This window comes from Astatotilapia calliptera, chromosome 3, assembly GCF_964374335.1.
Source record: "Astatotilapia calliptera chromosome 3, fAstCal68.1, whole genome shotgun sequence".
In the NCBI taxonomy this organism is placed as follows: Eukaryota; Metazoa; Chordata; class Actinopteri; order Cichliformes; family Cichlidae; genus Astatotilapia; species Astatotilapia calliptera.
This window is the reverse complement of record NC_137424.1, coordinates 632,484-645,825: the sequence shown is the minus strand read 5'-3', so window position 1 is coordinate 645,825 and position 13,342 is coordinate 632,484. Positions and strand designations below refer to the sequence as shown.

Below are 13,342 nucleotides of genomic sequence, written 5' to 3'. Positions count from 1 at the left end.
GAAATAAACTACTCACCAATTACAAGGGAACTGAAAGAAAACATTCAAAGGTGGAGCCTACTGCCACTTGATCTGTATAATAGGACTGACCTGATTAAAATGAATATACTTCCGCTACTGCTTTTCCTTTTTCAATCTATACCGGTACACATACCAGCCAAACAATTTGCGTTATGGAACAGAATGATTTCGGGATTTATATGGAAGGGCCGTAAACCAAGAGTTAGATATATAGCATTGCAACTAACTAAGGAATGGGGTGGACTTTCCCTCCCAAACTTAGAAAGCTATTTTAAAGCAGCACAATTAAGATACTTAATTTATTGGTGTGATCCGTCGTACGAAGCAACATGGAAATATTTAGATGTGACACAATTAAAATTACCACTACAGACACGCCGGCGACGAGGAGAAGGCGGCCAAGGAGCAGCTGCAGAAGGCGGCGTGGGAGCCGGCGGGGACTGAGGAGCAGCTGTAGGGCCAGGCGAAGCGGAGGCCGAGGCCGAGTCTGAGGCCGGACCAGGCGAAGCAGAGGCCGAGGCCGAGTCTGAGGCCGGACCAGGCGAAGCAGAGGCCGAGGCTGAGTCTGAGGCCGGACCAGGCGAAGCCGAGGCCGAGTCTGAGGCCGGACCAGGCGTAGCAGAGGCCGAGGCAGAGTCTGAGGCCGGACCAGGCGTAGCAGAGGCAGAGGCAGAGTCTGAGGCCGGACCAGGTGTAGCAGAAGCAGAGGCAGAGTCTGAGGCCAGACCAGGCGTAGCAGAAGCAGAGCTAGGTGACAGCGAGGCAGCTGCAGGTGGTGGCTGGACGGGCTCCTTGGGCCCTCCAGCTGACGAGGCATGAGGCTGGTGCGGTAACCCCTGGCTGAGGAGCAGGGTAGCTCACAGCTGGCTCTGGGTGCTGTGGCTGCAGGTCCGGGAACTGAACAGGATGGTGGACGGGCGACTGGACTACTGACTGGACAGGAGGCGACTGGACTGACCGGACAGGAGGAGACTGGACAGGAGACTGAGCTACGGGTGACTGGACAGGAGACTGAGCTACGGGTGACTGGACAGGAGCGGACTGGAGAGCAGGTGAGTGAACTGACGGGGCTGGAAGCTGAACAGCAGGCGAGGGAACTGACTGGAGTGGAAGCTGAACAGCAGGCGAGGGAACTGACTGGAGTGGAAGCTGAACAGCAGGCGAGGGAACTGACTGGAGTGGAACCTGAACAGCAGTCGAGGGAACTGACTGGAGTGGAAGCTGAACAGCAGGCGAGGGAACTGACAGGAGTGGAAGCTGAACAGCAGGTGAGGGAACTGACAGGAGTGGAAGCTGAACAGCAGGTGAGGCTGACGACGGAGCTGAGGTTGGTGTGGCTAATGGCTGGGCTACAGACTGAGCTAATGAGGGAGATAAAGCTACAGCCTGAGCTAGTAAGGCCGGTGCCTGAGCAGGGGACACGTCAGCTAATCTAACCAGGGATAGAGCTAGTGCGTGAAAGGCTGGATCAGGTGGTGGATGAAGTGGTGGACTGATTAGCTCTTCCGTGCCTCCAGAGCGTGAGGGCACTGGCTGGAGAGCCTCAGCTGAGTCTCTAGGGGGGTCAGGCTGGATCCTGGCCGTCCTCAGCCTAGGCGCTGGGACAGGCACGGGAGGTGGCTGGACACCAGTCACCCCCACTCGAGAAACAGAAGCGGGTGTGGCGGTAGACTGGGTCGCAGCTGCCCTCCTCCTGGGAGCTGGCACTGGTGTGGGGGTAGACTGACTGACGGGAGTGGAGATAATGACTGGGTGTGTGATGTTAGCAGGTTTATTGGGGATTGTTCTGGTTTTCCTGCCACCACTATTTACAGTCTTTGGGAGAGCAGAGCAGAATAAATCTTCCCAGTCCACAGAATCCTCCAGGAGGGAAACATCCCACGAATTATTGTGCGTTTTGAGTGAATAATCAGATGGTGAGTGCGAAAAACAGTCACTGGAGCTCACCATCGGGAGTGGCTGAAAGTAGTCCGTTCTATGGCGGCGTGTGCGCCGCCTTCCCCGGGAAGAGGAAGCGGCCGGGGTAAACAGCAGAGCCTCTGGCGCGGTAGCCCCCATTGAGCCAAGGTGGGAGGCGTAGCCGTTGTGCCGTGGCGATGGTGGAGGTCCGGCGAATGAGGCGGCTGGCGGGCGAGCGAGGAGCGGAGCGGCGGGAGATTGAGCAGCCGAAGCTTGGCCTGTGACGCCCACTCTACGCGGCGAATGTTCCGATGCAGGTGAGGCAGCAGGTGGAGGACCGCGGCGTCTCCGAGGCCCGCCCAGAGCCAGGCGAGTCCCCTCAAAGACGTGCTCCCTCTCTGAGAAGAGCCGCTGTTTCCCCCTGAGCTTCTCCGCCCAAACGGAGAGCGCTACCTCCTGCCGCTCGTAGAGGTCCGAGTCCGCTGGGTTCCGATCGTGTCTTCGTGGCACGGGTCGTGTCATTCTGTCAGGCGTTGTGTGGAGGCGAGGAAGAAGGAACCCAAACGCAGGACTGGCAGGTAGGTGAAGGTTTATTATAGGGAGTGGGTGAACGGACACTGACTGGCTAGACAACTGAACGGCTGACTGAACTGAGGGAACACACGGGAAGGACAACGTAACATCAGACGTACATCAATGACACGACAAAGAACTGGTGAAACCGAGGAACTAAATACACAGGTTGAATGATGACAGTGATTGGAAACAGGCGAGTACAGGGCTGAACATAATCTGACTAATGACACGGGGGACAAGCTGACACGGGGAAAAGACAGGAAGTGAGAACATTAATGTGGCGAACTAAACTGAACATGAACAAACTGAAATCACTGGGTCAACGACCCAGGAACCCTGACAAATACTAGGAGATAAAAAAATTATATTTGGAACAGAAAAATAATTTAAACGAATGGACTAAAACTCCTTTAAAGATATGGTTTGATGAATGCGAAAGTCTTAAATCAGGAGCTGGTCTCAAACAACTCAGATGGGTCATACATGATAAGAAATTTATCCCTGCACAAATAGATAGACGTTATACAACTTGGTTAACAAGGGGGATCGGACAATTTTGCTCATTGTTAGGAAAAGAAGGATTACAAAGTTTTGAAAAATTAAGAGACACCTATGGTTTGGAAAACCAAGATTTTTTCAGATATGTCCAAGTCAGGTCCTATTTCAATAGTAATATAAAAACTACAGAAGGACATAGTGAAGGCCTAGTCCCCGTTATAAAAGAAGCATATAAAGGTTAAAAATAAATTGATTGCTAAACTTTATCGGAACCTACAATCACTTAAGGATCAATCAACCATTATATCAAAATTAAATGGGAGACGGAGGGTAAAATCAACATATCAGAGGACAGTTGTTTAAATATATGTAGGACACAGATGCAAACTACTAGCTCGGGTTATTGGAGGGAATTCACGTGGAAAAATTTTATTAGGTTTTTTATAACACCCCAAATAAAATACAAACAAAAAGGTAAACTGACAGATGGATACTGCTGGAGAAACTGTGGGGAAAACATGGCAGATCATTTTCATATATTTTGGAAATGCCCAATAATCCAACCATACTGGAGTGAAGTGGTTGAATCAATTTACTTTGTGACTGGTCTCAAATTAAATTTGGATTTCTGTACTGTGTATTTGGGCGATATCCCATCAGCAGCCTCCTTAAAGGAAAAATATTTGATAAACATCCTGTTGGGAGCGGGCAAAAAAACGCTTACCAGGAGGTGTCTGGAGAAAGAGTCCCCAACAAAGAAAGATTGGACAGGAATAATGGAGGAAATATATAGAATGGAAAAACTTACATTTTTTTTGAACCTCAAAATGGACAAATTTCATAAAAACTGGAGGAAGTGGGTGAGATTTGTTGAAGGTGGTAATGTGGGGTGGGGTGGTGGGTTATATAACAAGAGCTTAACTAAGTATTTTCACGCAACTACTGGAAGAAGGAAGGTCGGCTAAGGACGTGGTAACGGTTTTTTATAAGGTAGCTCATAAAAGAGACCCTTCCGAATATCATCAGGGATGGACTGTAAAGTGCTGCGTGGACAGTAGCAAAAACCTGACGACATGGGACCTGTAAAGAGGTGGAGGTGAGCTCCCCAGACCGGGCAGATCTGAGGGTTTCACGGTGCCATTATGTTACTGTCAGTGCGTATCATGTTTGTTTGTTTGTTTGTTTGTTTTTTTTGTTGTTTGGTTTTGGGTTTTTTTGGGTGGGGGGTTTGCTGTTTTTGTTTTCTTCATGTGGATGACTGTCATAATTACAAAACGTTCAATTAAAAAAAATAATAATAAAAAGAGAGAGAGTGCAGGACAGACAGAGAGGTGACAGTCTTAGGTGTATACACTGCTACAAAACAGCACAAGAGAAGGAGGATTTAGTGTTTGTGTTATTACCAGTGCTAAACAGTTCCCAGATGGTACAGTGGACACATGTGTGACTCCTGTGATTAAAGGATCTTTCTTTCAGCTTAACGAGTGAACCGTCAGCTCGTTCAAACACACGTTAAAGTCCGTTTGGCTCGACACCACTGACCAGAGGCAGCAATATAACATAGCTAACATTAACAGTGCAGTGAATCCTGCTTGTGCCGTGATATTCAGGACTGCAAACCGAGCAGCATCACTGACTTTCAGCTTGTTGTGTTTGTGGATATATGACTGACTTTAATTATCCATAAAATCATCACATTCTCTGTAAGATCAAGGTCGACTATATATATATTTAGAAGTAGAGGCTTTAAAACCAAGTTAACGCTGAAAGTACAAACATCACTAATGGCACACAACTTTGCCGACATGTGGCCAACAGTAATGTTTTAATGGTCTTCGTTATTAAACATTCGCACATAAATAAATGACACCATATTCAGTACTTACCTTTGACAGTTCACTCTTCGGACGCTCCCTTCTGCCGTATTTTGCGGCAACATTATCCACACCCACCACCGCGCTATGAATTGTGGCATATATGGGACCACAAAGCGTGCACCGGACCACGCTTGATATTTGGGGAAATCGACGGCACATTTGGAGTATGCGTTTGAAGTACACTTCGAATTGGGACAGCCGTTGTCGCGTGGCGGTGATGTAATCGCACTTGTACTCCAAGCGTGCAGACCCTGAATTGGGACACAGCCAATATGTCTGTGTAGGTTCTCAGTCACCCAGTTATTGGTAAACTAAGGATTTCATATTTCTTTAAGGTCTCGCCCGTTGCCTACTGGTGGCAACGGGCGAGACACTTCACCCGTTGCCTACTGGTGGTGGTCAGAGGGTCCGGTGGCGCCAGTGTCTGGCAGCCTCGCCTCTGTCAGTGCGCCCCAGGGTGGCTGTGGTTACAATGTAGCTTGCCATCACCAGTGTGTGAATGTGTGTGTGAATGGGTGGATGACTGGATATGTAAAGCGCTTTGGGGTCTTTAGGGACTGGTAAAAGCGCTATATAAATACAGGCCATTTACCATTTACCATTTTAAGAATCTTCAAAAGGTCCAGTTGCTTTTCTTCCCAACCTTACAAGCACAGCCGAGAGGGGGTACAAGGCCTTTACATTCAGCCTTTTGTGTTAAAAATGAGTACAGTGCTGTGTGTGTTCATGAGCCAGCTTCAACCTTGGCATCTTTCAGCCTTGTTGACGTCCATTACTAGATGTAAACAACTTGATTGGACGACCAAAATGTGAATGTGACGTCCAGTGAGAGGGGAAGAAAGGGTCAGTAGGTATAAAATTAGAGTGAGGTGAAGAAGAGGTTCTGGTTTCTTCCTTTTTGTCTTATGTGACATGAGGAGTTCTGAAGATTGGACCTAAGGATGTTCACAGTTGAAGATTCCAGCAGAGATGACAGAGAGATTGATGCCCAAACTGTCAACCGGCAAAACTGTTTGTATTGTTGGCTTTTTGTTTGCTCATTTCCATGTTAGGGTAAAGAATGAAAAAAGACTTTGATTTGCTCCAAGAACATGGTGCTACATATTACACATAACAGACAATCAACACAGGACTACATAAAGTGCAATACACAAAATTGTAAAAAAACCCAAAACAAAACAAAGACAGAACACCAGACACAACAGAATGATACAGACAGAAGAGAGTGCAGACACAACAGTTCAATAGCAATGTGCAAAAGACTGAGCATTATGCAAAAATTAACCTGGTGTATGAAGGTGTGCATGTGTAAGAGATTGTGCAAATAAGTACTTGGACATATTGAACTGCATAGTGTGTGGAAGAAACAGTGGCAATAACTGGAGGAGATTTTGGGAGGATCAAGGAAAAGATCTCATGTTAGTTCCATTTTGTTGACATGGGTTCTCTTTCAGATTTCAGCCATTTGTCCTCTAAAGGACACCATAGTTAGAGTTTCTTGTTCACGCGGGCACCATCTTGGGTTAGCATTTAATGTGATTGCTTTGCAAGGTAAGCTCAATCAGTGGCATCCCGCATGGGTTTGTTTAAAACTAAGTATTATACTTTGTAAGATGACGATTGTCCAGTCAAACAATGTATATATTGCGCTTATTGAGATGTTCATGTACCTTCCGATGAGCGTGTGAGGAGTTTGTATTTATGTTTTATCCTTTCTCATAAACCCGGAAAGTTTTTTTGAGATTTTAGTCGGAGGCACAGCGGCTCTCTGTGGCGCTCGGACAAGACGCAGACCGGGGTCTGGTGTGCTGATGAAACTACGTCAGAGGAAATTCCGCATGGCACTTCCATTCACCTGGTGAATCTCCACTCTCTTCCAAACAAAGTGAACGAACTACTGCTTTTATACCGGACTAACAAGGACTTTGCACGCTCTGCTGCCCTTTGCTTGACTCAAACGTGGCTCAGGGAATGAATTCTCAACACTGCCTTAAATCTGCCGGGCTTCCAACTTCACTGGGTGGACAGCAAAACGGAGCTCTCAGAGAAGACAAAGGGTGGTGCAGTCTGCTTCTATATTAATGAAGGTTGGTATACTGATGTCACAGTGTTACAGAAATACTGCAGCCCAAACCTAGAAACTATTCTCATCAACTGCAAACGCTTTATTCACCATGGCAGTTTTCTTGCTTCATTCTGGTCGGAGTTTGCATTGCCCCTCAGGCCAACGCAAAGAATGCACTGTGTGAGCTGGCTGACCAGATTACCACACTGGAAAGAAAATTCCCCGATTCCTTTACAATTCTTCTTGGGGATTTTAAAAGAGCGAATCTAAACCACAAAATTCCTAAATATAGACATTATATAAACTGCCCCACCAGCGACAACATCAACCTGGACCACTGTTAAACCACTTTAAAAGATGCCTATCCCTCTGTCCCTCAGGCAGCTTTGGGACATTCTGACCACTGCCTGGTCCATCTTATTCCAGTTTATAGGCAACAACTTAAATATGCCAAGCCTGTAGTCAAAACTGTGAAGAAGTGGACAAACACAGCAATGCAGGAACTGCAGGACTGCTTTGACTGCACTGATTGGACTGTTTTTGAAGCTGCACCTGAGAATCTGGATAAGCTGACAGACACTGTGCCATCATATATCAGTTTTGTGAAGATGTGTTTGTGCCAACCAAGACCTTTTGCACATACAACAATAAACCATGGTTCACTCCTAAACTCCAACATCGTCGTAAGGCCTGCATTACATCTTGCAACATCTTGCCTGGAAACTTATACCAGGATCCTGTTTGTGCACTTTAGTTCGGCTTTTAACCCTTTAAAGCCGGTCAGAGCGGGTACGCTCCATTTTGCGTAACTATTTTTAAATCCCTCTAAAACCAGAACCACGTAAGCTAACGCAATAATTTTTTTGCATATGAAACCGGAGGAGTTGTACTTACATCTTATGCCATCAGCTTGTCCTAGGTCATGGTTTTCTTCCACATATAGCTTTTCAAAAATTGCATAAAAAGCGCTTGCAGAAACAAAAACATAATGTTCCAGAAACGGGCTTTGCCGATCCGATCAGCTGTTCGTAACACTTCCTACATTGAAATAGACGTCAGTGCGAACTATCGCATGTCCGCCATTACCTCCCCGAAACCGGAAGTGACGTCATTTTCGCGGAAAATTTAGTTTTTTACTTGTAGGCTTTATAAGCCTTTACTGCTGTTTTTATAAGTCAGGTTTGACTTTATGCTTTTCTGAATAGTTTCTGGGATGCTTGTAACTCAAATTGCACTGCTTTAAATAGTTTATTTTGATGCACGTTGTTTTCTCTGCAAATTGGCATCATAGGATTGTTTTTCGTTTTTTCTCAAAAATAAAACTATGAAGACACTCAAACTAAATTTCCTGTTGTTGTAAAGTATGTTTTGCAATTTTTTTGTATTTAAAGTTTTGAGGGATAAACCTCTTAAATTTATCTAAGTAGAAATATATGTAAAAAAACAAAAACGATTTTCTGATTTTTTTGTAGTTTATTGCACTTTTTTGCAATTTAGATAAGATAAGATAAGATAGAACTTTATTAATCCCTTGGGTGGGTTCCTCTGGGAAATTCGGTAATTTATCTAGTTACTGTGGATGTAATGCATACATATTATTAAAATTTGGGCTATAACAGTTGTATTGATGTATAGCAACTTGAAATGCTCCCAAAAATGGCTCCATAGCATGTAAAAAATATAAAGCTCTGGCATTCTTGGTTCTATGGTAGGTTTTAAAGGGTTAATCCCATTGCGCCTGAACTTTTCTCCTCCAAATTCTCCCAGCTCGTTGTGTCACCAGCTACCTTTTAGTAGATAACCAAATTCCTGACAGACAGGAAGCAGCAAGTGAGGCTGGGGGAGATCACCTCTTAAAACACGGTTGCTCAGTATTGGTGCCCCTCAAGGATGTGTCCTCTCACCACTATTGTTCTCCCTCTCCACCAATGACTGCACCTCCAAGAACTCGGCTATTAAACTCCTAAAGTTTGCAGATGACACCACTGTCATTGGCTTCACTCAAGTTGGTGGTGAGTCTGCATACCGGCAGGAAGTTGAGTGGTTGGTACTCTGGTGCAGTCAGCACAACCTGGAGCTGAACATGCTTAAGACTGTAGAGATGACAGTGGACTTGGGGAGACATCCCTCAACACGTCTGCCCCTCACCATATCAGACAGCCCGGTGTCAACTGTGGAGAACTTCAAGTTCCTGGGTACCACCATCTCCCAGGACCTGAAGTGGGAGACCAATATCAACTCCATCCTCAAAAAGACCCAGCAGAGGATGTACTTCCTGAGATAACTGGGGAAGTACAGTCTTCCACGGGAGTTGCTAATCCAGTTCTACGCTGCAGTCATTGAGTCTGTCCTGTGCTCCTCCATCACAGTCTGGTATGGAGCAGCCACTAAACAGGACAGGTGCAGACTGTGGCGGATGGTACAGGCAGCTCAGAAGATCATCGGTGCCACCCTCCCCTCCATCCAGTAGCTGCACCTCTATCAGGAAACGGGCAGGGAAAATCATCACAGACCCCTCACACCCTGGACACAGGCTTTTTGACTTGCTGCCTTCTGGCAGACGGTATAGAAGCCTGCAGACTAGGACCAACTGACACAGGAACAGTTTCTTTCCCCTCGCCATCTCCCTCCTAAACAGTTGAACTGTCACACTGCTTCACACTGCTGGACTGCAACTGCACTTAAGGCACACTCTGTGGTATTCATTTTATTTCTGTAATCCTGTATTTTCTGTATATAAGATTTAGATTGGTTATTATATTGGTAGTTATATACAGGGAGTGCAGAATTATTAGGCAAATGAGTATTTTGTCCACATCATCCTCTTCATGCATGTTGTCTTACTCCAAGCTGTATAGGCTTGAAAGCCTACTACCAATTAAGCATATTAGGTGATGTGCATCTCTGTAATGAGAAGGGGTGTGGTCTAATGACATCAACACCCTATATCAGGTGTGCATAATTATTAGGCAACGTCCTTTCCTTTGGCAAAATGGGTCAAAAGAAGGACTTGACAGGCTCAGAAAAGTCAAAAATAGTGAGATATCTTGCAGAGGGATGCAGCAGTCTCAAAATTGCAAAGCCTCTGAAGCGTGATCATCGAACAATCAAGCGTTTCATTCAAAATAGTCAACAGGGTTGCAAGAAGCGTGTGGAAAAACCAAGGCGCAAAATAACTGCCCATGAACTGAGAAAAGTCAAGCGTGCAGCTGCCAAGATGCCACTTGCCACCAGTTTGGCCATATTTCAGAGCTGCAACATCACTGGAGTGCCCAAAAGCACAAAGTGTGCAATACTCAGAGACATGGCCAAGGTAAGAAAGGCTGAAAGACGACCACCACTGAACAAGACACACAAGCTGAAACGTCAAGACTGGGCCAAGAAATATCTCAAGACTAGTTTTTCTAAGGTTTTATGAACTGATGAAATGAGAGTGAGACTTGATGGGCCATATGGATGGGCCCGTGGCTGGATTGGTAAAGGGCAGAGAGCTCCAGTCCCACTCAGACGCCAGCAAGGTGGAGGTGGAGTACTGGTTTGGGCTGGTATCATCAAAGATGAGCTTGTGGGGCCTTTTTGGGATGAGGATGGAGTCAAGCTCAACTCCCAGTCCTACTGCCAGTTTCTGGAAGACACCTTCTTCAAGCAGTGGTACAGGAAGAAGTCTGCATCCTTCAAGAAAAACGTGATTTTCATGCAGGACAATGCTCCATCACACGCGTCCAAGTACTCCACAGCGTGGCTGGCAAGAAAGGGTATAAAAGAAGAAAAACTAATGACATGGTCACCTTGTTCACCTGATCTGAACCCCATTGAGAACCTGTGGTCCATCATCAAATGTGAGATTTACAAAGAGGGAAAACAGTACACCTCTCTGAACAGTGTCTGGGAGGCTGTGGTTGCTGCTGCACGCAATGTTGATGGTGAACAGATCGAAACACTGACAGAATCCATGGATGGCAGGCTTTTGAGTGTCCTTGAAAAGAAAGGTGGCTATATTGGTCGCTGATTTGTTTTTGTTTTGTTTTTGAATGTCAGAAATGTATATTTGTGAATGTGGAGATGTTATATTGGTTTCACTGGTAAAAAATAAATAATTGAAATGGGTATATATTTGTTTTTTGTTAAGTTGCCTAATAATTATGCACAGTAATAGTCACCTGCACACACAGATATCCCCCTAAAATAGCTAAAACTAAAATCAAACTAAAAACTACTTCCAAAAACATTCAGCTTTGATATTAATGAATTTTTTGGGTTCATTGAGAACATTGTTTTTGTTCAATAATAAAATTATTCCTCAAAAATACAACTTGCCTAATAATTCTGCACTGCCTGTATGTGTATGTATTCCCCGTATATATACATATATGTGTGTGTGTGTGTGTGTGTGTGTGTATGATACAAATGAAAATGAACATGTTGTCAGCAATAATTATGGATCTCTGATGAAAGAAATCACTATCTCAAAAATGAAAGGATCAAGCGATCAATACATATTTACTTACAGAGCTTTGTTGGAGGCTTTGACCACTGGCAGCAGCATCAGAAGAGCCTCCTCTGAAGCAGAGTATTCCTTCAGATCAAACACATCCAGATCTTTTTCTGATGACAGTAAGATGAAGACAAGAGCTGACCACTGAGCAGGAGACAGTTTATCTGTGGAGAGACTTCCTGATCTCAGAGACAGTTGGATCTCCTCCACTAGAGAACGATCATTCAGTTCATTCAGACAGTGGAACAGATTGATGCTTTTCTCTGCAGAAAGATTCTCACTGAGCTTCTTCTTGATGTACTGGACTGTTTTCCGATTGGTCTGTGAGCTACTTCCTGTCTGTGTCACCAGGTCTCGTAGGAGAGTCTGATTGGTCTGCATTGAAAGACCCAGGAGGAAGCGCAGGAACAAGTCCCAGTGTCCATTCTGACTCTCTAAGGCCTTGTTCACACCACTCTGGTAGAAGTGTTTCTCATTAAGTTCTTTTGGTTCAGACTTCTGTGAGGTTGTTTGTAGTTCTTCCAGCAGATTGAGTCCAGAGTTGATGAAGGTCAGATGGACATGAAGAGCAGCCAGAAACTCCTGAACACTCAGATGGATGAAGCAGAACACATTTTCCTGGCACAGTCTTCTCTCCTTTTTAAAGATCTGTGTGAACACTCCTGAGTACACCGAGGCTGCTCTGATATCGATGCCACACTCTGTCAGGTCTGATTCATAGAAGATCAGGTTTCCTTTCTGCAGCTGATCAAAAGCCAGTTTTCCCAGAGATCCAATCATCTTCCTGCTCTCTGGACTCCAGTGTGGATCTGTCTCAGCTCCTCCATCATACTTGACCTTCCTCACTTTGGCCTGAACCACCAGGAAGTGGATGTACATCTCAGTCAGGGTCTTGGGCAGCTCTCCTCCCTCTCTGGTTTCCAGCACATCCTCCAGAACTGTAGAGGTGATCCAGCAGAAGACTGGGATGTGGCACATGATGTGGAGGCTTCGTGATGTCTTGATGTGGGAGATGATCCTGCTGGCCTGCTCCTCATCTCTGAATCTCTTCCTGAAGTACTCCTCCTTCTGTGGGTCAGTGAACCCTCTGATCTCTGTCACCCTGTCAACATACTGAGAAGGAATCTGATTGGTTGCTGCAGGTCGTGTGGTTATCCAGAGGTGAGCAGAGGGAAGCAGTCTACCCCTGATGAGGTTTATCAGCAGCACATCCACTGAAGTGGACTTTCTAGGATCAGTTAGGATTGTAGTTTTGTGGAAGTCCAGAGGAAGTCGACACTCATCCAGACCATCAAAGATGAACAAAACCTGGAAGTCTTCAAAGCTGCAGATTCCTTCAGTTTCAGTAAAGAAGTGATGAACAAGTTTCACCAAGCTGAACCTTTCCTCTTTCAGCACATTCAGCTCTCTGAATGTGAATGGAAATATGAACCTGATGCCCAGGTTGGCTTTGTCTTCAGCCCAGTCCAGGGCGTATTTCTGTGTTAAGACTGTTTTCCCAATGCCAGCCATTCCTAATGTCAGCACTGTTCTGATTGGTTCATCTCTTCCAGGTGACGCTTTAAAGATGTCTTCTTGTCTGACTGTTGTTTCTGGTCTGTCTGGTTTCCTGGATGCTGTTTCAATCTGTCTGACCTCATGTTCATCATTGACCTCTGCAGTCCCTCCCTCTGTGATGTAGAGCTCTGTGTAGATCTGATTCAGAAGGGTTGGGTTTCCTGCTTTAGCGATCCCCTCAACCAAACACTGGAACTTCTTCTGCAGTGCAGATTTAAGGCTATGTTGATAAGCTGCAGCAAACATTTCTAAATGAACAAAATGAGAATAAAGTATATTATTTCCTCTTCTATAATATGCAATTTCTGCCTTTGTATTATAGGGTCTTCATCTTACCTTTATGTGACTGTTGCA

At 45.4% G+C, this 13,342-nt stretch overlaps 1 protein-coding gene and 1 long non-coding RNA gene across 2 annotated transcripts in view; both read right to left on the bottom strand.

Annotated features, from left to right (window-relative positions):
* Window positions 1–13,342, bottom strand: part of LOC145426168 (uncharacterized) — a 537,068-nt gene that overhangs the window by 46,126 nt on the left and 477,600 nt on the right. The gene's annotated exons all lie outside the window — the stretch shown is intronic.
* LOC145426125 (protein NLRC3-like) overlaps window positions 1–13,342 on the bottom strand; it is a 77,062-nt gene that overhangs the window by 35,099 nt on the left and 28,621 nt on the right. The window contains exon 4 of the mRNA XM_080299647.1: window positions 11,445–13,236. Within this exon, the coding sequence (XP_080155773.1) occupies window positions 11,445–13,236 (1,792 nt within the window). The remainder of the gene's footprint in view (window positions 1–11,444; window positions 13,237–13,342) is intronic.